At 41.2% G+C, this 25929-nt stretch overlaps 2 protein-coding genes across 11 annotated transcripts in view; one reads left to right on the top strand and one right to left on the bottom strand.

Annotated features, from left to right (window-relative positions):
* The window catches only part of AGPAT4 (1-acylglycerol-3-phosphate O-acyltransferase 4), a 122692-nt gene extending 106328 nt beyond the window's left edge, over positions 1-16364 (top strand). The window contains exons 9-11 of one of the 5 annotated variants that reach the window (XM_048844094.2): positions 4258-4345; positions 10318-10361; positions 13674-13764. In XM_048844094.2, coding sequence (XP_048700051.1) covers positions 4258-4345; positions 10318-10345 — 116 coding nt within the window. In that variant the 3' untranslated portion in view covers positions 10346-10361; positions 13674-13764. Of the gene's footprint in view, positions 1-4257; positions 4630-10317; positions 10362-13673 lie in introns of those variants that run through there. The other 4 variants (XM_048844095.2, XM_075126849.1, XM_048844091.2 and 1 more) reach the window with 4 other exon arrangements.
* Positions 16365-18120: 1756 nt separating this feature from the next.
* Positions 18121-25929, bottom strand: part of MAP3K4 (mitogen-activated protein kinase kinase kinase 4) — a 142924-nt gene continuing 135115 nt past the window's right edge. For 4 of the 6 annotated variants that reach the window (XM_048844079.2, XM_048844081.2, XM_048844080.2 and 1 more), the window contains 4 exons: positions 22616-22738; positions 21123-21229; positions 19855-20034; positions 18121-18651 (listed from right to left, as the gene is read on the bottom strand). In XM_048844079.2, the coding sequence (XP_048700036.1) occupies positions 18631-18651; positions 19855-20034; positions 21123-21229; positions 22616-22738 (431 nt within the window). In that variant the 3' untranslated portion in view covers positions 18121-18630. Of the gene's footprint in view, positions 18652-19854; positions 20035-21122; positions 21230-22615; positions 22739-25270; positions 25388-25929 lie in introns of those variants that run through there. The other 2 variants (XR_012667704.1, XR_012667705.1) reach the window with 2 other exon arrangements.

The following is a 25929-nucleotide window of genomic DNA, read 5'->3' as shown; positions in this document are numbered from 1 at the left end:
TCCTCAGATGAATTTCATCTGGTCCTGTCAACTTGAATACACCGTACTTACCTAAATATTCTTTAACCTGTTCTTTCTCTATTCTGGCTTGTAGTCTTTCCCCCGTTAATATTAATTGTGTTAAGCATCTGGTCACCATAAAACTTTTGAATAAAGACTGAAGAAAAATAGACATAAAACACCAAAGCCTTGCTGATATAGTCTGTTATTGGCTCTCCTTCCCCCACTAAGTACTGGACCTACATTTGCCTTCACCTCTCTTTCTCCTAATGTATTAACAACAACTCTTCTTAGTGCCTTTTATGTCTCTTGCTAGGTGTAACTTGTTTTGTGTCTTAGCATTTCTGATTTTGTCCCTACTTGCTTGCTAATCCGCGACAGTGTGTCCATATTTCCACTTTTTGCAAGATTCTTTTTTGATTTTGAAGCATTCCAGTGCTTCATCACCCTCCTAGTGAAAAACTTGATTGTTTTCCTAGGTTGGCTATTAGGAAAAACTTTTTCGCTAGGAGGGTGGTGAAGCACTGGAATGGGTTACCTAGGTGGGTGGTGGAATCTCCTTCCTTAGAGGTTTTTAAGGTAAGGCTTGACAAAGCCCTGGCTGGGATGATTTAGTTGGGGATTGGCCCTGCTTTGAGCAGGGGGTTGGACTAGATGACCTCCTGAGGTCCCTTCCGACCCTGATATTCTATGATTTTTCAGATCATTAGAATCCCTGATAGAGACCTATTGGCGTCTTACTATTCTTCCTATCTTCCCTTCGCACTGGGATAGTTTGCTGTTGGGCCTTAATATTGTCGGAGAAACTTCCAGCTCTCCTGAATTTCTTTATCTCTTAGAATTTCTTCCCAAGGGATCTTACCTACCAGTTCTCTGAGTTTGTTAATCTGATTATTTTTGAAGTTCATTGTCCTCATTCTGCTGCTGTCACTCCTTCCTTTCCTTAGAATCATGAAATCTACCACTTCATGATCACTTTCACCCAAATTCCCTTCAAACTTCAGATTTAACAACCAATTCTTCCCTGTAAGTCAGAATCAAGTCTAAAATGGTTGCCCCCCGTCTCCCCTGGTTACATCTTCTGTCTTCTGAAACAAGAAATTGCCTCCAATGCATTCCAAGAACTTAATGGACATTCTGTGTTTTTTTCTGTTATTTTTTCCAACAGATGTCTGGGTAGTTAAAATTCCCTGTTACTACCAGGTAGTTTGGTTTTTGTTCTTAAAAAATGCCTCATCCACCTTTTTGATTTGTTGCTCTAGGCCCCTACCATTATGTCACCCTGTTTTTCTTCCTCTTTTATCTTCAGCCAGAGACTTTCAACTGGATTGCCTTTCACCTTCTTCTGGACCTCAGATCTCTCTCTCTCTCCCTCCCTCTCTCTCTCTCTCTCTCTCTCTCTCTCTCATGAAAAGAAGCTTAAAATTGAAATGAGAAAATAAAGAAACAAAGCCTTTTCAGACCCCCAACTCAACAGTATTCTTAGAGGTTATGTACTTGTGTATGAGCATTGCATTGTTGCTAGCTACCGAGATCATGTTGAGTACATTGATGCTAAAAATGTAGGCCCAGAGCCTCTGCTGGTGTAAATTGGCACAACCCTGTTGAAGGCAATGGAGCTAGCTACTGAGGATCTGGCCCATTAAGTATAAAATCATTATAACGAATAAATCCAATAGAGTATCAGTTGTATCTCCATATTATCTGTTGTCTTATTGCTCTAAGTCTGGTGTAGTTGTTTTTTTGTTGGAGTGCCACTTAATACGGTGGTGGTTTTCATAGACGTCATAGAATCAGTGATGCTTCAGATTGCTGCCTACAGTTTTCTCTTCTTGTAGAGTGTGGGCTTGGAGACATCATGAAAGCCCAGGAGAGGAATTTAATGCTCATTCATTCTGTTGAGTTATGCATCCAGTGACACTAACTGTTGCAAATACCTTCTCCTGGTCTCGGAGTTTTACAACAGGTCCAAAGAAATGCAACATATTTATTGATTCATGGACTTTTAAGGCCAGAAGGGCCCACTGTGGCCATCCAGTCTGCCTTTTGCATGACACACCGCGGTTCCTGCATCTAATCCAATAATTTGTGGTTGGAACTAGGGCATCTCCTGTAGAAAGCCATCCATGTTCAGTCAACTGCTCAAAAGGGGGGAGGGAGATGAAAAGAGAGGCATGAGTCTAAGAAAAGAGAGGCAGAGCCACCTCAAGCATTCCTTCATCCTGGGGAGGACTTGACACTCTGATCAAGAGGTAGTGGGGTTATTGTCTAAGTGGATGGTGCTTGTGTAGTCCTTTGCAGTAGGTTATAGCCTAAGGCATTTGACACCACTCTGTTATCTATATGAGGTACTTATATGGCCCCCATTACCATTATATCTGAGCTCCTCACCATCATTAATGCATTTACCCTCTCAATACCCCGGGGAGGTAGGAAAGTGCTACTAGCTCCATTTTATAGGTGGGGAACTGAGGCACAGAAAGACTAAGGCTGGATTTGTAAAGGTATTTAGGCTCCTAACTGCTACTGAAATTAATGGGAGTTAGGCACCTAAATACCTTTAAAAATCTGGGTCTTAAGTGACTTAGTCGAGTGACTCCCAAGGTGAAGCCTAGTGCCTTAACTACTACATCATTTTTTCTCCCTGAACAATAAGGGAGGAAGGGACCAAAGAAAGCTGATTATGGTATGACAAATACAAAAGAAGCCCTTTGCTTTTCTTTCCTGCCTCATCCTCACTAGAGCACTTTACTAGTTCCAGCAATTTAATAGGCTAGTTTAATAAGCAGGTTGCTGAGACTGTTTGAATGTGATGCTCATCCACAGGACTGGTTCTTAGGTCTCTACTTTGGAAGTTTGAAAAAGTAATCTACAACCGTTTGCTGCAGCCAAAGCAAGTGAGCAAGCTCTCAGGACACTGAGATGTGGTTGAGGGATGCAGTGAAGCTAGCAAGATTAATGAATTGTTGCATACCATACTCGTTGCTAGTAAGTGCCTGGCAGTCACATTTTGTGTGACGCTGCAGGGTTTAACCTTCAACAGGGATTTGAGAACCTATTATGCTTCACAGCAGCTCTGCACTCCTCTGTGTTTTAATGTTAAAAGAAACCTGAAATTCAGGGGAGTTACTCACCCAGTGTTGTTGAATTGCAGTGGGAACTGAGGGACTAATTCTCTTAGGTTCCTTTGAATAGCTCAACCTTGGAGCTTAACCGATAATTAATGACAACTTGCAACCACTGCGTTTATTGTGAGGAGGGAAAAATCCCGTAGCATGTGAAACATAGTATCAATCGATTTGGGGCGGGACTGGTTCATCGTGCTGTTGAGACACCCAAAAGATACTGGGCCACATCTGAGCCCCAAAAGGTGCAAGCTTCATGGTTCATTAGGAAACAGCAAGCTCATTTAAATTGAGGGTTCAGAAAGGGACAGGAGTAAAAGAATACTGAGCCTTTACAGGATACAATACCACCGGTTTTATTTTTAGTCAGTTACTTTTGTTTAATTTACAGGGCTATACTTTTCCCTACAAATTCCAACATGTATGTATTTTATCTTTAATTGGCAACATCTTCAGTCACATTCTGCTGGGACACCTCAATTTTAGCTCATCTGGTCACACAAGCTGTTGTAGCCAATAGCAGAGCTCCAGTAACGGTCCTGGAAAAACAGTCCTGTTGTCTGTGTATTGAGGATCTCTGCTATGAACTTGCTACACTTGCTCCTATGGAGAGGTGCCCTAACATCACATAGTTGTGGGCCCCTATCTTTTGCAATAGCTAAATAGTCAGCAGGGTTTGGTTTTGTTTTTTCCAAAAATTTACTAGCCAAGAGATGATGGTGGAACAATATAAAACTACATTAAATCTCATGACCCTCTGCACCAAGTAGAGCTGTTTATTTGGCAGATCCAGTATGTAATACATCCATACTCTATTTGCACAATCTTAGCTTCTCTGCCTTCATTAGCAATGTGAGTCAGAGCTGGAGTGCCCAGCTGAGTTAACATATCTCAGCCAAGGGAAGCTTATATTATTGTAAACAGGGGTTAGTGGAATGTACTGAAGGCAATTTACCATTGTTCATAGCCTAATGCTAGAATAGACTTTTAAAATTGATAGGTATATTTCATCCTAGGATGCAGTTCTTTCTTCCATTCTACTAATGAAAATACCTTAGATCAAAAGGTGGCATCCAGGATATGCAGGTGTATTTTTTGTGTTTATGATTGTTTTGTGTCCCATATTTCACAGATAAGCTTCCTGATTCTGGACCACCCAAGTCCATAATATCTGATCATAGATTTACTGCACTCTGTCAAATCAGAAATTTCAGAGCCAGGTTTGTCATGTATTTCTGTTTTATGGGCTCAAGGTAAGAGAGCTAAAGTGAACAAGCATCCTGTGAGGGAAAAGAGATGAGAGGTATTTGAGTGCTTCTCTTGCCTGTAATCCTCAATTCTGTTTCAAACCGTTCCCTCTTTCTCTTCCAGACAGACACTCTCTGACCAATCTTATTATAGAGTAATAAAAGTATTTGCTTGCAATCTCAGCACCTGGTGTTTTTGAAGAAAAGAATTGTATAAGAGAAATGGCTGATTCTATGGTTGAATCAGAGCAATAATATCATAGTAGACTAGCAATTATCTATTGCTCCCATCTACCCAAGATAATTATAGTATCTTTAATTATCTTGTGTAGATGGGAGCAATAGATAACTGGACTATATTTAACTACATCAGTTCAGCTTGAACTCTTCAAGCCCCCAGTGTGATTTTATAATTCCATACTGTGAATGCTGAGCCATTCCCTCTCACTGTTACACAAAAATAATAAATAAATGATCTTGGTGTTATTTGTATGGGAGTCCCTTGTCCCAAAGAGCAAGCATCTGAGTGACTTAGGATCCCAAAACACCTAAATTGTATTTTCAAAGGTGACTAGGAGCCTAAGTCTCATTGACTTTTGGTGAGACTTAAGCTCCTGAATTACTACGGCACTATTGAAAATTTTACACTTAATTCCTATAGTGCATCTACTTAATGGGTTAGATCAAGAAATGAGGGCTGATTAAACCAAACTCTGGTAACTCTATTGGAAGAATTCAATGTGGTTATTGACTTCAGACAGAACACAGGACTGGGTCATGTTCTGGATTTCTACACTTGGTATAGAAGAGAACAGTTCTTGTTATATCCAAAGTTTACCCTTTGTTAGTAAAGAAGCTGTCAACAGTATTTCAAAGGGGAAAGTTGATTTCATATGCAGGAGAATAAAGGATTGCTCTTGGGTTTTAAGGGGGAAAATAGCTCTTAAATGTCTAATGCTAAAAAGATAACATTTGGGCTTTCAGACATGGCTCCAGTCCATAAAGTGTCTTTTACAGGCAAGAGAATTAATACAATTCAAAACAAGCATGAGTAATAATGAGATCTCTTAAAATCTGCATGAGCTTGTGTACGTTTCTATTATACATGTGTGAGTGCTGTCACAGGACCTGCTACCATTGGCTGCAATGGAAACAGGAGTGGCTCGCTACTGACATAACTCCCAACAGCTCCCAATATGAACTGTAACAGGGTTTTAAAGGTTAAAATAAACTGTTCTATGTGGTAAAACTAGTGTTGTCATGAGTGTACCTGAGGGCAGAATGGGCCCCTAGTATTGTCAGTAAATTAAAAACCACCTGGTCTGCAGAAGTGATTAATTTGTGTCCGAATGAAAACTCAGTGTGTAGTTTCACTTCCTGCATGTGTAGCTGCATGTTTTGTGCATGCAACTTAGCCACACAGCTTTGAAAAAGTTGCCCTTCTTAAACTCCCTGATTTCTGTAGATGTTAACTTTTTTTTATACTATTCAGGACTAGACCAAGTGGAAATCTTGATGAAGCAGCTTTGGTTGTTCAAATGCTGTTGCATGTCAGTTATGTAAGCTGTATGACTTACATATGTATTGTAACATAAATATGGAACTTCCCTGTACCTACTGAGAATGCACCGACATGTTGCTTACAGCAGTGGTTATGCTGAGGAAACGCCAGGAATTAACTGATGAGGGAGGAATTAACATATTTTTAAATACTGTATATTACTAAATAGGATCTGTACTGAGACTCTTTTCTTAGTACTAGAACCAATTGCACAGAGCAAAGATCACAGAATTGGCTCAGTCTGACACGCTTTTCAATCCCTGTGAATAGATTCACTGGCCAGCACCCTGCCAATCAAGAGCAACTCCCTAATGGCCTCGTAAATTGGTCAATTGGTCTGGGGCCATAGCCACCCAATCTGAGCCTGGCTCCCTCCTTAACACTGCTCTGGGGCAACCTTGTCCTGGTTTACATCCCTTCCACCTCCCCGCCAGTTGGTTTCTTGGGGACCAACTAGCCATAGGCTTCCCCTCTATCATCTTCTGAGATAACTTAAACTTTCATGGCAAATTAGAAAGGCTGGAATGACATAGTAGCAGTCACAGCCTGGTTACTCCTTCCCCTTCTTTAATGAGAGGCATGTGTTCCTATCATTGCAGCTGGGATTTTTTATTATTATAACCTTAAACATGACTGAGTCATAGCAAGGTTGGAAATACCCAAGTTAGCAATTTTCTTTTTCACCGGAGTGTAGTAAGTCAATAAGAACGTTCTGCAGGAGAACAATAAAAACACCTTATTCCACCTCTCCTTGACACATAAGGTATAAGAGAGAGAAAGAAAAGATGACTTCAAGTGTTACCTTTGAAACGTATTGCAAATATTTGAGTCTGTAAGACCGACCTTTTAATTTTATTGTAACTTTTGCTTGTAGTTTTGAATTGACTCAAAAACCAGTGTGGTGTTATCAACTACAACAGAGTTCAGAGAATGCCAAAGAATTTGTATTTGTGGTTGAGAGCTCTGTTAGAGAATCCTTTTCTGCGAGTGCAGCACATTGCACTGTTGGCTCGGTTTTAAATTCTGGTTGCTGTGGTTCACATTCTGCCTACAAAAAGCACATCTTAGAACTGTCAGAGTTGCATCTTTCATCCCTGGTTGTCTGGAGCACTCTCGCTGTAAGTGGAAATTTAAGAGAGCTGTGTGTATATAAAGTCTGCTGCAGTTTCCACGGTAAACATCTGATGAAGTGAGCTGTAGCTCACAAAAGCTCATGCTCAAATAAATTGGTTAGTCTCTAAGGTGCCACAAGTACTCCTTTTCTTCTTACAATATGTGAAGGGTATAAAAAGAAATTGCACAAATGTAATTTTTTCCCCCTCTCCATGCATGCACATCATGACAAATGTATAATAGTTTGGAATGGCAAGGTTCTTTTTTGTAGAATTGTTTTTAAATCTCTCAAAGTTTGCCGGGGGGGGGACGGACGACGGGACTATAGAATATAGCATAAAGGGGAAAAGTCAAAATCTTAGATAAAATATTTGTAAAATCAGACTTAGGAACAGAGAAATTGCCCTACTGAATCAGACCAGGGGTCCATCTAGTCCCATGTCCTGTCTGTCTCAGAAAATGGCAAGTTTGAGGTGCTTCAGAGGAGGGGATGAGAGATGTTCCATAGGGGAAGTTTCTACCTAATCCCATTATAGCCATGAAATTTCAAGTCCCCCATGGGGAGGAGAATGGGGACGGGACAGGGGCTAACTGTGAAGCTGTAAGTTACCGTGGATTTGTTATAATACCATGGTGGTTGTACCGCATATTGCTGCCTTTGGCAGGTTCTCCTCGCATTGACGAACTCTTTGAGCCCAGTCTTCCATTTCTTATTCTTTCAAAAGCCCTTCAGTTTTGCCTGAGCGAGAACTCAGGCTGCTTAAATGGACCTTTTAGATCTTAAAGCACCTGTTTCCTTGCATGAAGAGGGTAAAGCGTAAGAGCCTGCACTCCCTTCGCACCATATCCATAGTTTATAGTGGGTGGGGGAACTGGGAACAAGGTTATCTGTGTGGCTGGAGCTGGCACTGTGTCTATAAATCCAGGCCATAGGCTGGGCCGTCGTAGCAGCTGTACCCTGTCTCTGCATGCTCCTGGTGCTTAGCCTTCCATGCCCCGAACTTAAATAGAGTTTTTGGACAAAACCCTTTTACTCAGTTTGCTACTGGGCTCAGGTTGAGAACTTCAGCAAAGAGAATCTGACCTTTTGGGATTAAATATGAGCCCCTGTCCACGCAGCATTGCCTTCAAAGGTTCAAGTGCTGTGCTATTATTTCTTTTCCTTTCTGTCCCCTCCACCCTCCCCAGGCAGCTTTTGGGATCCACCTCCTCCACATAAACCTCAGAATTGAGCACTTCTTAATACTCTCTTAAGCGTGACTACCTCACCCCTGTCCAGCCCTGTCATCCTTCTAAGGCCCATCTGTTGTACCTTCCTCAATCTGCAGTAGCCTTTCTGTAGCAGGTACTCTGTAAAAGCCCACAACTCTGTAAAAGCCCTGGGATTTGCTTGGTTGCCATAACAATCGCTCTGATTTGTGTTCTGTTTTTCAGCTCCACATGCTGATTTCCTCTTTTTCTGTTGCCAGGCACTGCGGTGATGGTTTCAGTTTCTGTCTTGTTGTTATCCCAGCTCACATGTCCTACTCTGGTTCTTCCTCTCCACTCTCTTTCCCATTTGAAACCAAAATCATTGTTGCCATTTTGTTTTTGGTTGAACTGAGTCCTCGTGTTACAGGCTTTTTCCAGTCCGAGTGAGAGTGCGGCCTCTCTCTGCACGAGTGAGGCCATCTCGAGGCAGCTTCTCCCTTCTCTGCCATGTGCTGCTATGCACAGATATACAGCAGCATCACTGAGGACCATGGATCTCACTGTGGGCAATAGCTGCCTGAAAGGGAGCAGGAGGAGGTGGGACTGGACATATCATTCCACCAGCCCTTCACTTGTGATTTTGCTCCTGTAATATTTTACCCTAGCACACTCCCTGTATACAACATTTTAAAAAGAAATACTTTGGCCTAACTTAGCCTTTCATCCAAGCAGCTCAAAGTATATTCTATATCATCAGTGAACCTTGCTACACCCCAGCCAGGTGTATTATGATTTATTGGTAATCTGTTTTACAGATCAGTAAGATGAAGTGCAATGGGCCAAATTATCCTTACTCTCCATTACTTCAGTGAGGGTGTAAATCAGCGTAGAATTTGGTTACATGGTGAGTTGGGGGGAAAGCTGGGAAAAGAACCAAGCAGTCTTACCTTCACCTGATCCAACTATTACAACATCCTTCCGCTGTTGAAACCTGTTTTGAAGGTTCAGGTAGATCATGTGTGGCTTCATCCTTGGAAGATCAAACTGTGTTTGAAAGGAATTAGTTAATCCTGACCTTCCCTTTGAATCCATATTCACTATCGTGGTGCTTATACGTGTCCAGCTATTTTCCTATTTTTGTCTGTAATCAATGACTTTACAGTCTTTCCCACTACTGAGGTTAGCTGTAAAGGTCTGCAGTTTCTGATCTCTTCCTTTAATGCCTTCCTAAATGAGGGTGTCTTGTGAGCTTATTTCCAGCCTATAGATCCCTCTCCTGAAGAGGTTTGGAAAAATCCCTATTGTACCTTATTTTTTTCCTCCGTCTCTCTTTTGAAATTGAGCCTGTAGGCAAAATACGCCCTTTTGACTTTCCTATGTGTCTTTCTCAACATTCTGTAGTTTGATAACGCGGCTCTTTCAAATTTCTTTTCTTCTTCTTCCTATTAAAAAGGCAGGTGGGTATTTTAACAAGCCAGCCAGTTCACCTCCTTGGAACAAGTTGCCAAGGGCACAAAACAGGAGCTGCTGTAACAATTCAAACCTTTTAGCATTTGCCAGAGAGGCCTGAGACACAATCTCAGTGGATTGCACGTTTAGTGGCTTCTGGCTGTATACAAAAAGATTTTACTTCATTCAGCTATATTTCAAATGAGCAACTCTTGTGAACCATTGTTGGCCCTGTCTTGCCTACTTGGGCAAACCAGTCAGGGAATACTTCCAGCAAAGAAGAGACTGGTTATTTTTAATTACTCCCCATCAGTGAAGTTACTTGACTGGAATGTGGACAAGAGGTAGCCACTGGTTTTGGTCATGCTGGTTGTATTTTCTCAGGTTGGTTAGGGATGTGCTGATGCTTTAGGGAAGAATGCTGAGCTATTTCTTGCTTTCTTCAGATTGGTACAAAAATCATTAATTCATAAGCAACTTGGTCAGTATTTATGGTGTCTTCCATGGACTTCAGTGGGTGTTGGATTGGGCCCTCGCAGAGCATGAGAGCATGTATTTCTAATAAACTGTGCATGAGTGTGTGTGGATGTCTCTCTCTTTCTCTGTTCCTCTGTCTCTCCTTCTCTCCTAGACTCTGCTTGGTGGCTAAAAGACCTTGATGAAGGCTTGACTATAGTAAGTGAAATCATGTGAGCTCCCTAGGGTTGCCCATAAGACTTCAGGAAATTATTCATGTTTGGGCTGGCTGGTTCGGGATAGGTTGGTAGTGTTGAGCTTTTCATCAGAGAAGCCTTTTCCCCCTTGCGGTGATGCTTCTCATAGGCTTAGTGCTATACGTTTGCCACCAACTGTGCTTTTCAGTAAAAACAAAACAACCCTTGCTTGGAGGTTCATATTCTGATATGAGAGGAACTAATTAAATGCACAGGCACCTGCTAATGATTTGCCTTTGAATGATCTTAATGAGGGGAGGTGTCCAGAGAAGATTCCAGCTGAATAACAGTGCATAAATCCCAAGAAAAAGGGATTTGCAAACAACTGCATGGATGCTGGAGAGGGGAAATGGAATCATATCTGTCATTCTGGAAGTAGGAGTTTGAGCATTTCCTCCTGCAAAGTATCTGCAGGAGCAGGCCAAGGGTGAGGACTCCCCTGTTGGAGCTTGTCCCTAGTCTTTTCAACGGGAGGAGGAGCTTGTGTGACCATGTAAAGGCTGGGTTGAATTGCCATCCCTGTGCTTGGGGAGCGGGAGCCAGGGGGAATAAGGTTATTAATCAGTTGACGATTTGACAGTAGGTCAAAAATAAACTTGTTTCTTCCTGTTATAAACCATCTAGGGAATTTCTGACCAATATGTCCAGTTTTCTAAGACCCTGATCTTATCCCCACGGAGGCAAATAGCAAAACTCCCCTCTAGGTCAGTGATCCAGGAGCAGGAGCTTGTTAATGATGTAACTGCACACTCCTTTCCAAGAGACAAAGTGAAGTCTAACGTTTGTATTCAATACCTCCCTAGTAATGCATATCCCATCATAATTTCGGATGGGACATTTCCAGGGCCCTGTATCAAGAACCTTTAACCTGTTCTGCAAATGCTTTCCTTTCACTGCACTGTGTAGGACACTGGGAGGTTTTCTTTACACCTGGCTGGCATGTTGTGACAGTGGGGGAGATGTGATACCTGTATCAAATGGCTCATTTATCACTCTAGTAAAGGGAAACATCCCCCATGAGAAAGTCCATTGTGTTGTAAGAGGGGAAATCACTTTTTAAAGCTGGTGTTGATTAAAGTAACACGGGAAAGTTTCCTCAGCTTCTGTTTTTCTTGGTTGATTTGACTGCTGCTGCAGCATCTGATGGGACCAACCCTGAGAAGGCCTCCTGTTGACTTTGGGCCCTTTAAACACAACTGTTAGATTAAGTATGACTGCTTTTCTTTTATATTCTGAGATAATGGGCCACTTGCTCTATGCCCAAGGGTGCCCCAGTACTGGCCATGATCTGATACAAAGCACTTGAGAGTCTGGCCTCTGCTACCATGTGCAGGATGTTTAGACTTGGGGAATTTGTTCAATGTTAATTCTTCTGGTGAAATACATAAAATGATGATAGAAAAATAATGGATACAAAGAATGTGCAGGGGCTTCCCCCTTCACTCTCAGCCAAAACCACAACAGGGGCTGGGCTTTTCAAAAAATCAGTAGGAATAGTTTCATGATTGCAGTAGGCTTTGGATCAGGCTCCAAGGGCTGTGCACGGAGACTTGTGCTCCTATGGCACTTGAGCGTTAGCCACCGAGATATCTTTATGAAGCTTGCCCTTTTATAGACAGATTCCCCTTTCTACAATGAGCTATAGGATGTAGTGATCACATCTGAAAATCTTTTCAATGCAGCCTTTGATAACCTATCAGTCTACAAGGGATACCCAGAGAACACCGCACAGTCAAGAGCAATTTTAGCTGAAAAAAGTAAGGTATTTAGCAAAGTTACCCCAGTGTGCTTATTATTGAGTGTGACGGAATGAGGGTTTCCAATGCACTTTAAATAAGTCTAAAGAACGAGGAGTGCTTGTGGCACCTTAGAGAATAACAAATTTATTTGAGCATAAGCTTTTGTGGGCTAAAACCCACTTCATCAGATGCATACAGTGTAAAATACAGTAGGAAGACAAATATATATATACACACATACACATACACATACACACACACACACACACACACACACACACAAGAACATGAAAAAATGGGTGTTGCCATACCAACTATATCAAGAGTAATCAGTTAAGGAGAGCTATTATCAGCAGGAGGAAAAAAAAACTTTTGGCCAAACCGGACAGTCTCTACATAAAAGAATAAATGAACACAAATCTGATGTCAAACATTCAAAAACCAGTTTGAGAACACTTCAATCTCTCTGGTCACTCGATTACAGACCTAAAAATCACCATACTACAACAACAAAACTTCAAAAACAGACTCCAAAGAGAAACTGCTGAATTGGAATTAATTTGCAAACTGGACACCATTAAATTAGCCTTGAATAAAGACTGGGAGTGGATGTGTCATTACACAAAGTAAAACTATTTCCCCATGTTTATTTTTCCCCTACTGTTACTCACACCTTCTTGTCAACTGTTGGAAATGGGCCATCCTGATTCACACTACAAAGGTTTTGTTTTTTTTTCTCCTGCTGATAATAGCCCACCTTAACTGATCACTCTCGTTACAGTGTGTATGGCAACACCCATTTTTTTCATGTTCTGTGTGTAGATATATCTTCCTACTGTATTTTCCACTGCACGCATCCAGTGAAGTGGGTTGTAGCCAACGAAAGCTCATGCTCATATAAATTTGTTAGTCTCTAAGGTGTCACAAGTCCTCCTTTTCTTTTTGCGGATACAGACTAACACGGCTGTTACTCTGAAACCTGTTTAAACAAGTCTGTTCACTTTTTGTGAGAAATGAAATTCCTTTCTAGTTCAAATATTGCAAATGGATCATATTAATACACTCGCTCCTTCAAATGCAGAACGTTGAAGCTGACATTGGACTTTAACTAGTGAAATGTGGTTAGTTCTTAGCACATTCGTAACTGTGGCGCTCATTAGTGCAGGAACAGCAGTAGTGTATTTATGCAAAAGCATATAAAGTGTCTTATGGACTGAAGCATGTCCAGTGTTTGCAAGGGCTGGGTTCTATTTCCACAGCTCCTGCTGAACTGTTGTCTTCCCTTGGGCATGTCACTGCATGTTTCTGGCTCTGATTTCCTGTCTGTGAAATAGGGTTAATAGTTACCTTCCTTTGTAAAGCACAGAGATCTATGGATTAAAAAGTGCTTTATAATTACTATTGTCAACAAGGTAATACAGCAAGTCTCATGTTACCACCACTAGCCTTTTAAAACCTCTTCTGTGTGGCTTACATGGTAATCGCTACCTGGTGGCAGTCAAGTTTTACGTAATTTTTTTCTTCTTTCGCTACAGCTTCTGTTGGTGTCCGATGGATGATAGGGGTGACTGAAATTAACAAGGGCTCTACCTATGGCAACAATGACAACAAGCAGAAACAAATGTAATATCTCCAGAGACTGCTTCAATCCAGAGGGAACAAATGCAACTTCTGAAACTCTTTACTTGCATATCATGCTCCTTCAAGTGAGGGTGGGGGTGAGCGTAACTGAATTTGTGCTCCCATTTTGTTTCCTTGGAGCTGGGGCTAGATTTCAGACTCGCTGAAAGGTGTTCTGCATCTCACCTCTCCAAAACAGGTTGGCCTTTGTTTGTTGGTTTTCATATGAAGTGTCTTACATTTGGAAGAAAAAAAAAATCTAGTGTGATATAAGTGATTGACTGTTCGGGGATACAGGTTTTTCTTAACATGCTGTCAGGAATGGATCATAAATGGTGGTATGAGAAAATTAAAATGGAAATTTTGTATGTCTAGATCATGTTATCAATTTAATGACCATAATCTGTTATTTCAATATACTCTGCTCAATTAAAGAAATGACAAATTGAACCAAGCCCCCTGCAGAAAACAGGTCTTAGCAGAGCTATTCCAATATTGGTCCTAATTGTACAATGAGATCCACTCAGTCCCTGCACCTATTAACTTGAATGGGACGGAGTATGAGGGTCTGTCCCTCCAGCTCAAACTGCAAGAGTAGGGTCTTTGTGATGTAACTGGTAGTAGAATTTGACCCAGTGAATTTTGAACAGAGCCGTGGTGTTGAGACATGACAAATGTACCTACCACACCACCATTCCTTACAATTACTAAGCAGTTTTGGATTAACTTCAGAGCACTGATGTATGCAATGATTAGACTGAATGCTGTTTACATTTTGGGAGAAGTAATAAGATCATTTTTAGCTTACAAAATACTTATACATATGGGCCTTCATACAGTGGTAGGAAAGAAAAGCAGCTGTATGTCCTTCAACAAAACAAGGTTGGGGAATCATTTGCTTTTGTCTCTTCTGAGAAATAACTACACTTTGCCTCAGAGGGTGCAGCTTAAGATAACTTGAAGCTAGATGATTTCCTTAGGTGTTAATTTTTTCCGGGCATGCCTTCCAGTTCACAGTCCTACGGAGTTGATCTAGTTTCCAGTGACAAAACCTTACTGCCTGTAGCGATTCCAGTCCCTTGCCTGTGGAAAGAATTCTGTCCTTCATTAAGCTAGGCTTGTTTTTATATCCTAGCTCTGCTGCCTTTGTGGCCTCTTGGTTTTTAAACATCATAACCTGTGGAAATCGCCTCCTCTAAAAAGTTTTTTGTAACCAGTGAATACCTGAAGGTCACTTGTTCTTCTCCTAGATTTTGGCATAGTGCATTTCACCAAGCCACAGCTTCCATCTGTATTTGAGAATTTAGTGAAAGCTTCTCAAGCAGGTTTATTTGTACCAGATAAGAGTGCAGTGGGATACTCAAAGAAACAGGGCTAACAGTGCAAAGAAATCCATGAACAAGGTATTTGCTGTTCAGTAGTTGAAATGTTACTTGAGATGAATATTTCTAACTTAATAAGAGGGCAGGTAGTACTATTTTTTAGTAGAGGGGCAGTTGCAAGGAATGGGTTTGAAACTCATGGCTGTTAGTCTGAAGGAAGGAGTCTGAATGTCTGAGGCAGATTGATTTTGCTGGTATCTAATTGCTGAGACTTCAGGGTTTCCTGCCCACACAGCCTTAACTAGCTTTTAGTGGGAAAGGGTCTTTTAAACTCACTGCTAAGGCTAGCCTATTCCTTCCAGATTCTCAATATTCAGGGAAATGAAGGTGAACTTTAAAGATGACATGACTGCAGGCTTCCTTTGGCCTTTTCTACATTATAGAATGGAGTAACTAACTTTCTTGGAGATACTGAGAATAAGGCTGCTCCCATGCTTTTGCCACAGTACGTTACTGGTGTAGAGGAGGAGAACAGAACTAACTGGAACGCTCCACCAAGGAAGAAACACAGCCCAATACAGTACTGTACAGAAACCCCTTAGGGGATGGCTTGACATGAAGGGGACTGCTGACACCACCACCCATAATCCTGCACAGCCTGTCCCTGTCATTTTGAAAGTGAAGGCAGGGAGGGAAAACTCTGTTTAAGCCATTTTACTGGTGCAGATAAAGTGTATGGTTTGGTAAAGTAGGGGGAGGGTCTTTTTCAACTGGGGCTCACTGCTGAACAGCAAATGTGTATTAGTTCAGAGGCACACATCCCTTGTATTTATTTTAATGTTAATATGAAAATGTTTATGTAATTGTGGAGTGTTTCTTCATACATATCAATTATTCTGAGTGAGAGAATTAAAATAGATTAGATTAGGCTAAAGCACTTAAATCTGTCTCTTTCATTCCATGCACTCCCAGAAGTCCCATTGCTTTAACTGGGAATTTTAGATGCACAAGGAATGTAGGATTGGACCTTCCAAAACTCTACATAAATTATCCTGCCCTTGCTGCTGAAATCAGCATTGTACCTCTTGTGGCTTTGCTGGAATGCCTGTAAAAGGTACTTGCCAAAATTAAAAAGTCTGGTTTATTGTATTAAAAGAATGACATTGTCTTGTTAGACATCAGTGTTCACTTCCCCTCCCCTGAGCAACTTATGTTTTACAACTGCCTTAACAAAAGTCGTCTTAAGTTTGTTTATACAAAAAAATAAAGAGTTAGAGTGCAAAACTTGTCTTTGAAATGCAAGGAATTTTTAATGCAACTGATACCAAACACACTCTAGCTGAGGGTTGCTTCAACAGCCTGGGAAGGAAAATGTGAAGGCTGTTAAAGTGAAGCAAAATAAATTTTCTTTTGTTTGTGTTTTTCAAAACACCTCTATGAGCTTCAGGGGGGTAGTGTGACTTTATAGGCTGGCCCATTGTTTGGTGATGTTTGAGGGTGTCTTCACTGATGTTTCAGTACAGCTGTGGACACTGCACCACTGGCCTGTTTAAAAGGTATATGTTTAGAGTTGATTGGCAAATGTGGAGGGTTTTTTTATTAGGTTTTAGCCACAACTGACTTTTCTGGGCTAAAGAGCAGATTAAAGAATGTAAAACTCTACCTCCTGTATCACCCTCAAGGAAGCAGAGCAGCCAAAATGTGAACTTCCCGTAGCCCTAGTTGGTTGTGGAGAAATGTTTCAAAACTATGTTAGGAAAATCTTTGAGGTGGTCTTTTTCAGGTGACAGCTGTTGACTACTCTCAGACTTGTAAAATGTCCGCTCTCTATATTGGATCCTAGTGCATCTGGATCTTTCTTCCCTTTTGTCATTTATATGCAATCTTGCCTGATTAATGTACTGTGTCTTGAGACCCTACATAACTTTCTGCAGTCATTGTGCTTTTTTTAAAAATTAATCTCTCTTATTATTCACACTTCTGGTTATGCAGCATCACCAAAGCTCAAATCCTCCACTGGAAGTATCCAGCTCTCTCAGCCCTACAGGAGGGTTGACATGAACAGCTTGCAAAAACTGCACTGTTATCAAATTAAACTACACATCTGTGTTAATCTCCCTAAATAGGGGAAACTAGACACGAACAATCAAGAGATGGCTACATCATTCACTTGTTTCACCACTTGACCATCGAGAGACACTGCTACACACCATACCTTGCTGTGTTGACTTTGTTTTCCTAACATTGATCAGCATTCTATATTTCTTGCTGGCAGTCACAAGTATGTTCTGAAATTCAATGCAAACTAGGAGTTGGTTGGTGTATCTTACACTAAGCAGGGCCTAACATCAGTGGTCTTCTAAATATGTTAGATAGGCAGCAAGCCTTCATAGGTGATGAAGGTTGTTCGACTATCATGATCTGTGGATACACTCAGGGGGAGATGTTGCTGCCTCTGGGAAGATTAGCCAGAGGGGGTACAAGAAGTCAAAAATTAGGTGATCACTGACATTTCAGAGACCCGTACGTATATCAGGAGGTGGTACGCTACTTTTTAAGAGCACAGAAAGAAAATCCAGGACCTCCTGAATGAAAGGAAATGCCCCACATTCTGGTAAAAGATTGCTCTTATGTTCCACACTACTGAGTTCTAAGGTTTTAAAAAGTACTTGTAGGAACCCCACCCATGTAATCTGTGCCAAAAGCTCTAGTGATTTTTTCCTCACTGCAGATGCTGTGTACTTGCAAAAATGCACTGGCCATATTGAACACAGCTGTAAGCACTGAACAGTTCATACTTCCTTCACAAGCAGCATGAGGGGTAAAAACCTGAACTACTCTTGCTTGCATGTTGATGAACTCAACAGGCATTTGTAAGAGTAACTTATCCAGAAGAACTCACTGGCACAGAAGGCTGTGATTTTAGTCCATGCTTTGTTGCTTCTCAAATGCTTCAGGGTGGATGTTTTATCCCAGAATGGCTTGGGTTTGTTATATATATTGGCATCTTCAACCATGGAGAGAGAACTGCACGAAAAACTTCCTAAAATAAACCATTTATTGAGAAAAACTTTTTTTGTAATTTCATTAATCAGCCTTTTGCATAACAAATCTGAAGCTGGGCAAAAAAACAGAGTAAAAGTTCACAGTCAGTGCACTCAAACGGGAGATTTAAAAAACAAGGTCCAGAACGCCTGATAACACTACAACTTTTTTCGAACCTAGAAAGTCCAAAAATACTACATATTAACATTACAGTTCTCACTTAAATGAGAAACATTTAAAGAAAGAACAACAAAAAGGTAATGGTCCATATACAGTAGTAATGGCACTTTCACTGAAACATGCAGACACTGTCACATGAGCAACATGTGCCAAGTAAAACATACAGGAGCAGCAGTAAAAGTGACGCTTGTCACCTGTGCAGTCTTCAGTCATGGTAAGTTTAAATTTTATACTGTTTCTTAGCACAGTCTTTATGTAAATATTACATACAGTAGTGATTAGCAGATACTTCGCCAGAGTACAAGTGGCCACATATTGAGTAACTTCATTCTTCATCTGTGCAAACCTGTGAAAGGAGGACACGACACTGTCAGCAATTAAAATGAGTCTAATTTGTACAGCCTGCAGTAAAGAAATCACCAAGTGGACAGCGTTTTTACAGTTTAACTCCCTCTTTTTTCATCACACTCATTGACAATATTATGATACAAGCTAATGCCTCTGTATGCTATCCCTACCCATCAAAAACACTTTCCCGTGAATAATAGTGCTTTCTGCTGACATGACTGATCCGATTTCATTACTCTAATTCCGGTAAGACGAACGCTCTTCTTGAAGCATTGCTGGCTATACGGAGTAACACCAAGGGAAAGCAGTCGGAGTGTGTGGATTATGCATAGTTGACTTTGTTGTCTGAATTAGCTTAAACAATCTTGTAGTGACTGAGGGGGACAGATGGCCTGCTTTGTCTTTTTTCTAATACATTTTAAATTGTACATTAAAAGATCTTTAAATAATGAAAAAAGTTTAACATTTATATAAGCTGTTCCAATCTCTGAAGAACCAAACAAAATCTACATCCCACTGAACAACATAGGCTTTGAAATGGACAGAGCACTTTCATTTCAGGTGCCTGAAAACCAATACCAACCCCAACCCCTCGAAAAAACAAAACAAAACTAGAAAGTAGTCATTAAATAAAACTTAAACCCTGTCACACATAGTTCTCTGGCATAAAAAAGTTGAAATTGCTAGGGAATGGACTGTCATCTATGCAATACTCAAGTCATTGTAAATGTGCTCTCTAAAGTTTTAGGTCTGACTCCCATTAACAGCCCAGCTGGTACTACCACTAAATTCTCACTAGAGGTTTTTAAAATTTAAAGATAGGTGTCAAGGTTGCTTTATTCTGTGTTTAAGTTACATATGTACATAGTAACAGCCCTTAAAACTCAATGATGAAAGTGTACTAGAAGATGTACAGAGACACCAGTGCAAGTTTGCTGCAGCCACACTCCTTTAAGCAGGTAATGTACCAACCTAAGTTATTAGCTATGAAAATAACTGAAGATCTTTTCATTCAGACATCTGATAGTGAAAATATTAAGCCAATACTATGCAGAACACAAAAAGTAACAAATTTTAAAACACACATGGTTTGCAGGCACTATCAGGAGACGATGCCCTACAGTTGTACATGCATTCAATGAAGTTACATCTCTCTCATTCCTATCTACTACGATCCTGACACTAAATCAACTTGACAAACCTTGACAAATGGATGATCAAGGAGCTGGCTAGCTGTCCATCTCATCTTTGGATCACTTTCCAGGCAGTGAGAAAGGAAGTCTTTTCCTTCTGGGCTTACCCTTTCAGGTATAGGAGGCTTATGACCCATTCCCACTTTATACATGATCTGAAAGTTGTGCTCATATTCATGCCAGGGTCTCTGCAACAAATAATAGAATTGCTGAATGCAAGGTTTGGTAAATTGTTCTGTTTGTTAGCCAATAGTGAAGGGAGCATATATTTCTCTAGCTCCAGAAATCTACTAAAAACCCCAGTGCTCGTGGACTTGAATTGCGCATTGTGGGTCTAAAGCCTTTAAAACAAACTGCTAAGAACACAGTAGGCCTCGGATGAACACGTGCAGCTCATTTTCAGACAATTCATGGATGCCAGTTGTGTTGCTTAATGCACTACTGGAAGGTGTCCAGATATTACAGTGATGAACGCTAAATTCTGTCCTCAGACTTTGCATTGTGTCAAAGTGAGCAACCAAAAGAAAGTCATATCATTTAGAGCCACACTTCTATGCCCAAGCTGTGCTTAAACAGAGCAACTGCTGATGCCTAGGAAGTAAGAAAGACAAACACGCTTTGACTGGCACTCAGTCTGAAGCAAGCCTAAAATTGTGGAGGGGGAGAGATCATTATTCTGTATTAAACAGCACACGTATGGAACAGTAGTACAAGTTTATACAGAACAGAAGACAGACCAGGGGAAGAATGAATAAGAAACTTAAAGTGGGACACAGGAAACAATCTGCAGTTACATGACAAAATGCCATTTCTAGTGGTCAGAGTAGAGGGCATTTCCTAGTGATTTTATTGTGAAATTCCTGAGAGATTGAGAATATGGGGAGCGAATGTCACACACAGGTCTTGAAATGATTGCAGGACATAGCTGAATGATGAGACACACCCCAAAAATTACACAGGAGGAAAAGAAAATGTTATGGTCAAGAAGTTATTAAACATTTAGACCCAAGGACCAGAAAGATCTCCCTTGCTCTAGGTCAACAAACAAATGACTGTTCCATCCCCCAAACGTTAATGTATCATAGAGTCATAGGACTGCAAGGGACCCCTTTCATTCAAGTCTGCAAACTTGATTTTTCTTTGGGGAATGCCCGCTAATAAATGAATATCCATTTTATGCTGTTCAACGAGGAGGATTGCACCAGCCTCTTTTACAAATAGCTGAGCCTGTATTATTGAGCATTTAGAACCAATCTGGTATGTGAAATGTTCTTACCTTGCCAGTGACCATCTCTATTACAACACAACCCAGACTCCAGATGTCTGCTGCACGTCCATGCCCTTCTCCTTTAGCTCTAGTAATTACCTCGGGTGCCATGTATGCTTTGAAACAACACATACGGTGGTGTCAATTTATACAACAGAAGGAACAGTATGTATCTAAATAAAGTGATTAAACTGAGCAATCAAATGCTTTTCAATACATCTGCAGTCAATTACTACTGGTTATTCCTTTCTGTTCTAGGATGTCATTTACTGGCTTCTTGAGTTCTCTGAAATAGTTCAGCATAAATGTTTTTCATCTTCAAGGATAATACTTAACAGGGCTGAAACAGTACATATTTTTCAGTTATTTTCCTTTGCTTAAAAAAAATTTAACACCAATGCAAAAGAATCCTATGCCATTTCCATAAGGGGGCAGAGGAAGGTACCTTCTTAAATAGAAAAAAGGGGACACTCCTGTGAAATGTAGTTACACACTCTTCCTGTGCAGATGCAGTCTTACCTCTCTAGAATTCTGTAACCCAATTAAGCCCAAGTCCTCCAGGTGCACTCAGTGGGAGTTCACACACAGGATTGGGCCCATATTCAGTACACAGAACCAAATTCAGAGCCGATATAATTGGGACTTCTACAGAGTTGCAGCTACTTACCCTTGGTCTTAATTTAGGCTATCTTGTTTAGTCATAACAGGGATGCAAAAAATCAATGTGTCAAGAATAGAAAGTATGACAAAGATATTTGATGTTTATCTAGTCAAAGAGAACAGTACAGCTACGTACACTTTCCACTGAATATGAGTGAGTTTTCAGAAGCTATATACACATCTTTTGTTCCGTTAAACTTTTGTTTGTTGTGCTATACTTTGGGCCTTCCTCTCTCTATACACTCTACCAGTTAAAGTTGCCCCAGGCATCCCTCCCCGATAAGGTCACACCAAGCTCTACTCAAATTTGTCCTCAGCACTGTTTCGACAGAAGTTATGTATCCGCAAAAAGAAAAGAAAGACTTGTGGCACCTTAGAGACTAACAAATTTATTTGAGCATAAGTTTTCATGAGCTACAGCTCACTTCATCATTCCCCCCCCTCACTATTTCCCCATGTTTATTCCCCCTTCTCCCCCCACTGTTCCTCACACGTTCTTGTCAACTGCTGGAAACGGCCCACCTTGATTATCACTACAAAATGTCCCCCCCACACATACACACACTCTCCTGCTAGTAATAGCTCACCTTTCCTGATCACTCTGTTACAGTGTGTATGGTAACACTCATTGTCTCATGTTCTCTGTGTATATAAAATCTCCCCACTATATTTCCACTGTATGCATCCGATGAAGTGAGCTGTAGCTCATGAAAGCTTATGCTCCAAATTTGTTAGTCTCTAAGGTACCACAAGTCCTCCTTTTCTTTTTTCGACAGAAGGTTTCACTAGTCTGTGCTAAACATGTTCATAACATGTCAGCATTTTAGCACATTCTTCCTCACCTGCAGTCCCCAGAGTACTGTTCACTTCTCCAGGCATTGTCTGTGTGTTGTTCTTTAATTTTACTGAGCAACCAAAGTCTCCCAGCTTAATCAGTCCTGATGAGGTAAGGAAGATATTGGCTCCTGGGAAATGCAAACAAAACAAAACAAAAATTGAACAACTTGTTAAATTTCTGCTTAATTGAGAGATCAGGACATCTCAGCATAGTATGCTAAGACAAATGGCGTATAGTAAGTGATGAATGTGTAATTTGGCAGTACTCCAGAGATGACGCATTCTTCGCACAAACTGGCCTTTTGCTGGGCATCTTCTGTTAACACTGAGCCTAGGCATACCTATGAAGTCCACAGATCAAGTCAGTATGATCCAAGAATTAAATTTCATGACAAAGCAAAACAGAAAGAGTCCGGGGGGGCTAGGTGGCCCAGTGGGTTAATTCATCTGTCTTACAAACGTTGGAGACCTGTGTTCTTGTGCCATTTTAGGGCACAAGGAATCTGGGGAGTTTCATTCTAATCTCATGAGGGCGTTGCTCCATATGGCAAAAATCACCACAAAATCTGCCTCCATTGGTAGGCCCAAGACTATCAGTCAGGAATGAGATGCAGCGGCACAGCTGTGTAGGGAAGCCCAGAATGGTCATTTCTACTCAACTTTTTATAAACATTATGAAAAATTCAAACTATTTTTTAAAAAGTGTTCATTCTCTTCTGAACAAAATATTGGGTGTTGACAAGAATGAAACCACCCTCCTAGGAATACAGGAGTCCTGGTCCATTATATTCAATATAAGTACAGAATTCCTTTTGGCAAAGGAACAAGTGCTCCACTCCTTGCATATGTCACAAAATCACATTCACACTCTGTCCCTAGAAGCTATTTTTGGTTGGATTTTTAAGATTTTAACTGATCTAACACTACTTTTAAGAAGCCCTGTCATGGTTAACGGATTCAAAATTGGCCCCATTAAGAATGTGAAGGCAATTAACACTGTAATCCTATGCCTGAAATAGTTATCAGAATGTCAAAATGAGAGCTGCATAATTGGACTGCTGCCAGGTGCTCTGTAAAGTGATTGCTCAAACTCCAGTATTATGGGTTTCCTTGCAAGCAAGGGCTCATACATGCTCATCATGGCATCCCTCACTGTAACCATCTGCTCAGTGCGAGTGAGCTAGATAGGACACTGCAGTATAATCGAACCCTGCTATCTAAAGCACTTGGGTCCCAATTCAATACTATGGCCAACCTGGCTAATGGAGCTTAGACCACTGCGTTATCAGTAGGGCCTTACCAAATTCACAGCCATGAAAAACGTGCTACAGACCGTGAAATCAGGTCTTCCCCATGAAATCTAGCTACCGTAGACCAGGCTCCAGCTGCCAGTCCCAGCAAGGCTGGGGAAGGATGGGACTTCCTCTTCCCCTGCACAACCACTCTCTGTGGGAGATCAGACCCATCTCCCAGGACTTCCCCCAGCTGCAGGAAGCTCCGCAGCCCAGAAGTGAAGGTGGCAATCCCATACCACCCTCCCACCCCCACCCCAACTGCTTTGTGACCCTTCCCGTCCAGGATTACACCACCATGAAATTTCAGATGTAAACATCTGAAACCATGAAATTGACTATTTTTAAAATTCTATGACCAGGAAATTGACCAAAATGGACCATGAAGTTGGTAGGACCCTAGTTATCAGGGATAGTGGAGTTTTGTACCACTACCCCTACCCCACTCCTGATACAGTCCCTTTTCCATTGCCAGAAACGTTGCTTATTTGTAGCAGGTGACTACTCTGCCACCGCCTCATGTAGGAGCTGGAAAGTGAATTGAGTGGACTGGAGAACCTGGCCCTTGGTGACCAGCATTCTTTTCCATTTCAATATTGTGCCAACCCATATGTTTAGAGCAAGCAAGTATAGAAGCAGCAGAACACTATGCAAGTCATGCAAAATCTTGACTAATAGTGAGTAATCAGAATGAAGCTCTCGCTTGGTTGGTGGTGGGTCTCCCAGCAGAGATGCTGAAACCTTAATGCTGTGACTTTAGTGGTGGCTCTTCTTGATGCAAAATGAGTGGCACACATGGATCAACAAAACTGCTCCCTGCAAATGGTATATCCCAGCATTGTCTCAGGTTTATCCACGCTTACTAGCCTTCTATCCACATCACACAAAGATATTTTTGTGCTCGTCTAGGCACTATGTCCTCCCACCAGCTCCCCACTTTTGCTCTGTATTGCACAGGGGGCAGTGCAGGACCCTTTGTCTCCTGTGTCCTTCTAAAATATTCTCCAACTTCCAGTTAGTGCATTTTAGCTCTTCCACAAAGAAACCCAAGAAACCAGAAAGGAAATGTAAATAGTCCTTAAAATGCTCAGTTTATGGAAAGGGAGTGCAGCCCCATGAAGTTGGGACTCTCCTTCTCACTCAGAGGTTCCTTGACAGCTATCAAAGCATTTAGAAACAAAGTTTAGATATTATTTAAAATAAGGGAGGCAGAGAAGTTATATGCTTAATAACACTAAAAGGAGAAAATGAGTAGCAGGAATAAATTCCATTTATAGGCTTTTTCTGATTCCCAACAGAATCTGTACCTGTTGGGAAAGAATGGTAACTTACCTTACAGTAACTGTGGTTTTTAGCAATGTGTTGTCCACATGTATTGTCCTCTGGCTGCACATGCCCCTTAAGATTGCAGTTTTCTGGCCAGCTGTATCCATTGGGGCCATGTCTATGGGGTGGGGCAGGGCAGGGCTAGCCATCCCTCAGTTCCTTTGCCAATAAATAATTCAGGTGTTACCATCTCCATAGTAGCAGGGAAGGCGCATAGGTCACGAAAGATGTGGACAACACATCTCAAAGAACCACAATTACCGTAAGTTACTATTCTTTCTTTTTTGAGGGACTCGTCCATATGTATTCCACTTCTGATGACCCTCAGCAGTGACCTGATGTGTAGGAGGTGAGTGCTTGGAGTCTACCCAAACAGTGACTGTAAGACAGCTCTGCAAAAACAAGCATGATGCCCCTACAAGGGAATAGTATTCTATAAATGTATGTTATTGATGCCAAGGTAGCTGCCCTTCAAAACTTCAGAGATGGCTACACTTCTCAAAGAAGCCACAGAGGCTGCCTGTTGTAGTAGAAAGACAGCCTGAGATATAAGGCCTTGTATCAGAGGCCTGAACTAAAGTAGTGGTCAAAACTTTGCTGATATAAAGCAAAGTCAGGTTGTGAGCAAGAGGCAGGCCCTGCTCAGAGAATCTAGCAAGAACAGGGCTGACGGTGCAGAAACATACATTCCTAAGGAGTGC

Source organism: Caretta caretta, chromosome 3, assembly GCF_965140235.1.
Source record: "Caretta caretta isolate rCarCar2 chromosome 3, rCarCar1.hap1, whole genome shotgun sequence".
Classification (NCBI taxonomy): Eukaryota; Metazoa; Chordata; order Testudines; family Cheloniidae; genus Caretta; species Caretta caretta.
The sequence above is the reverse complement of the archived record's forward strand: the minus strand, read 5'-3'. Positions and strand labels throughout refer to the sequence as shown.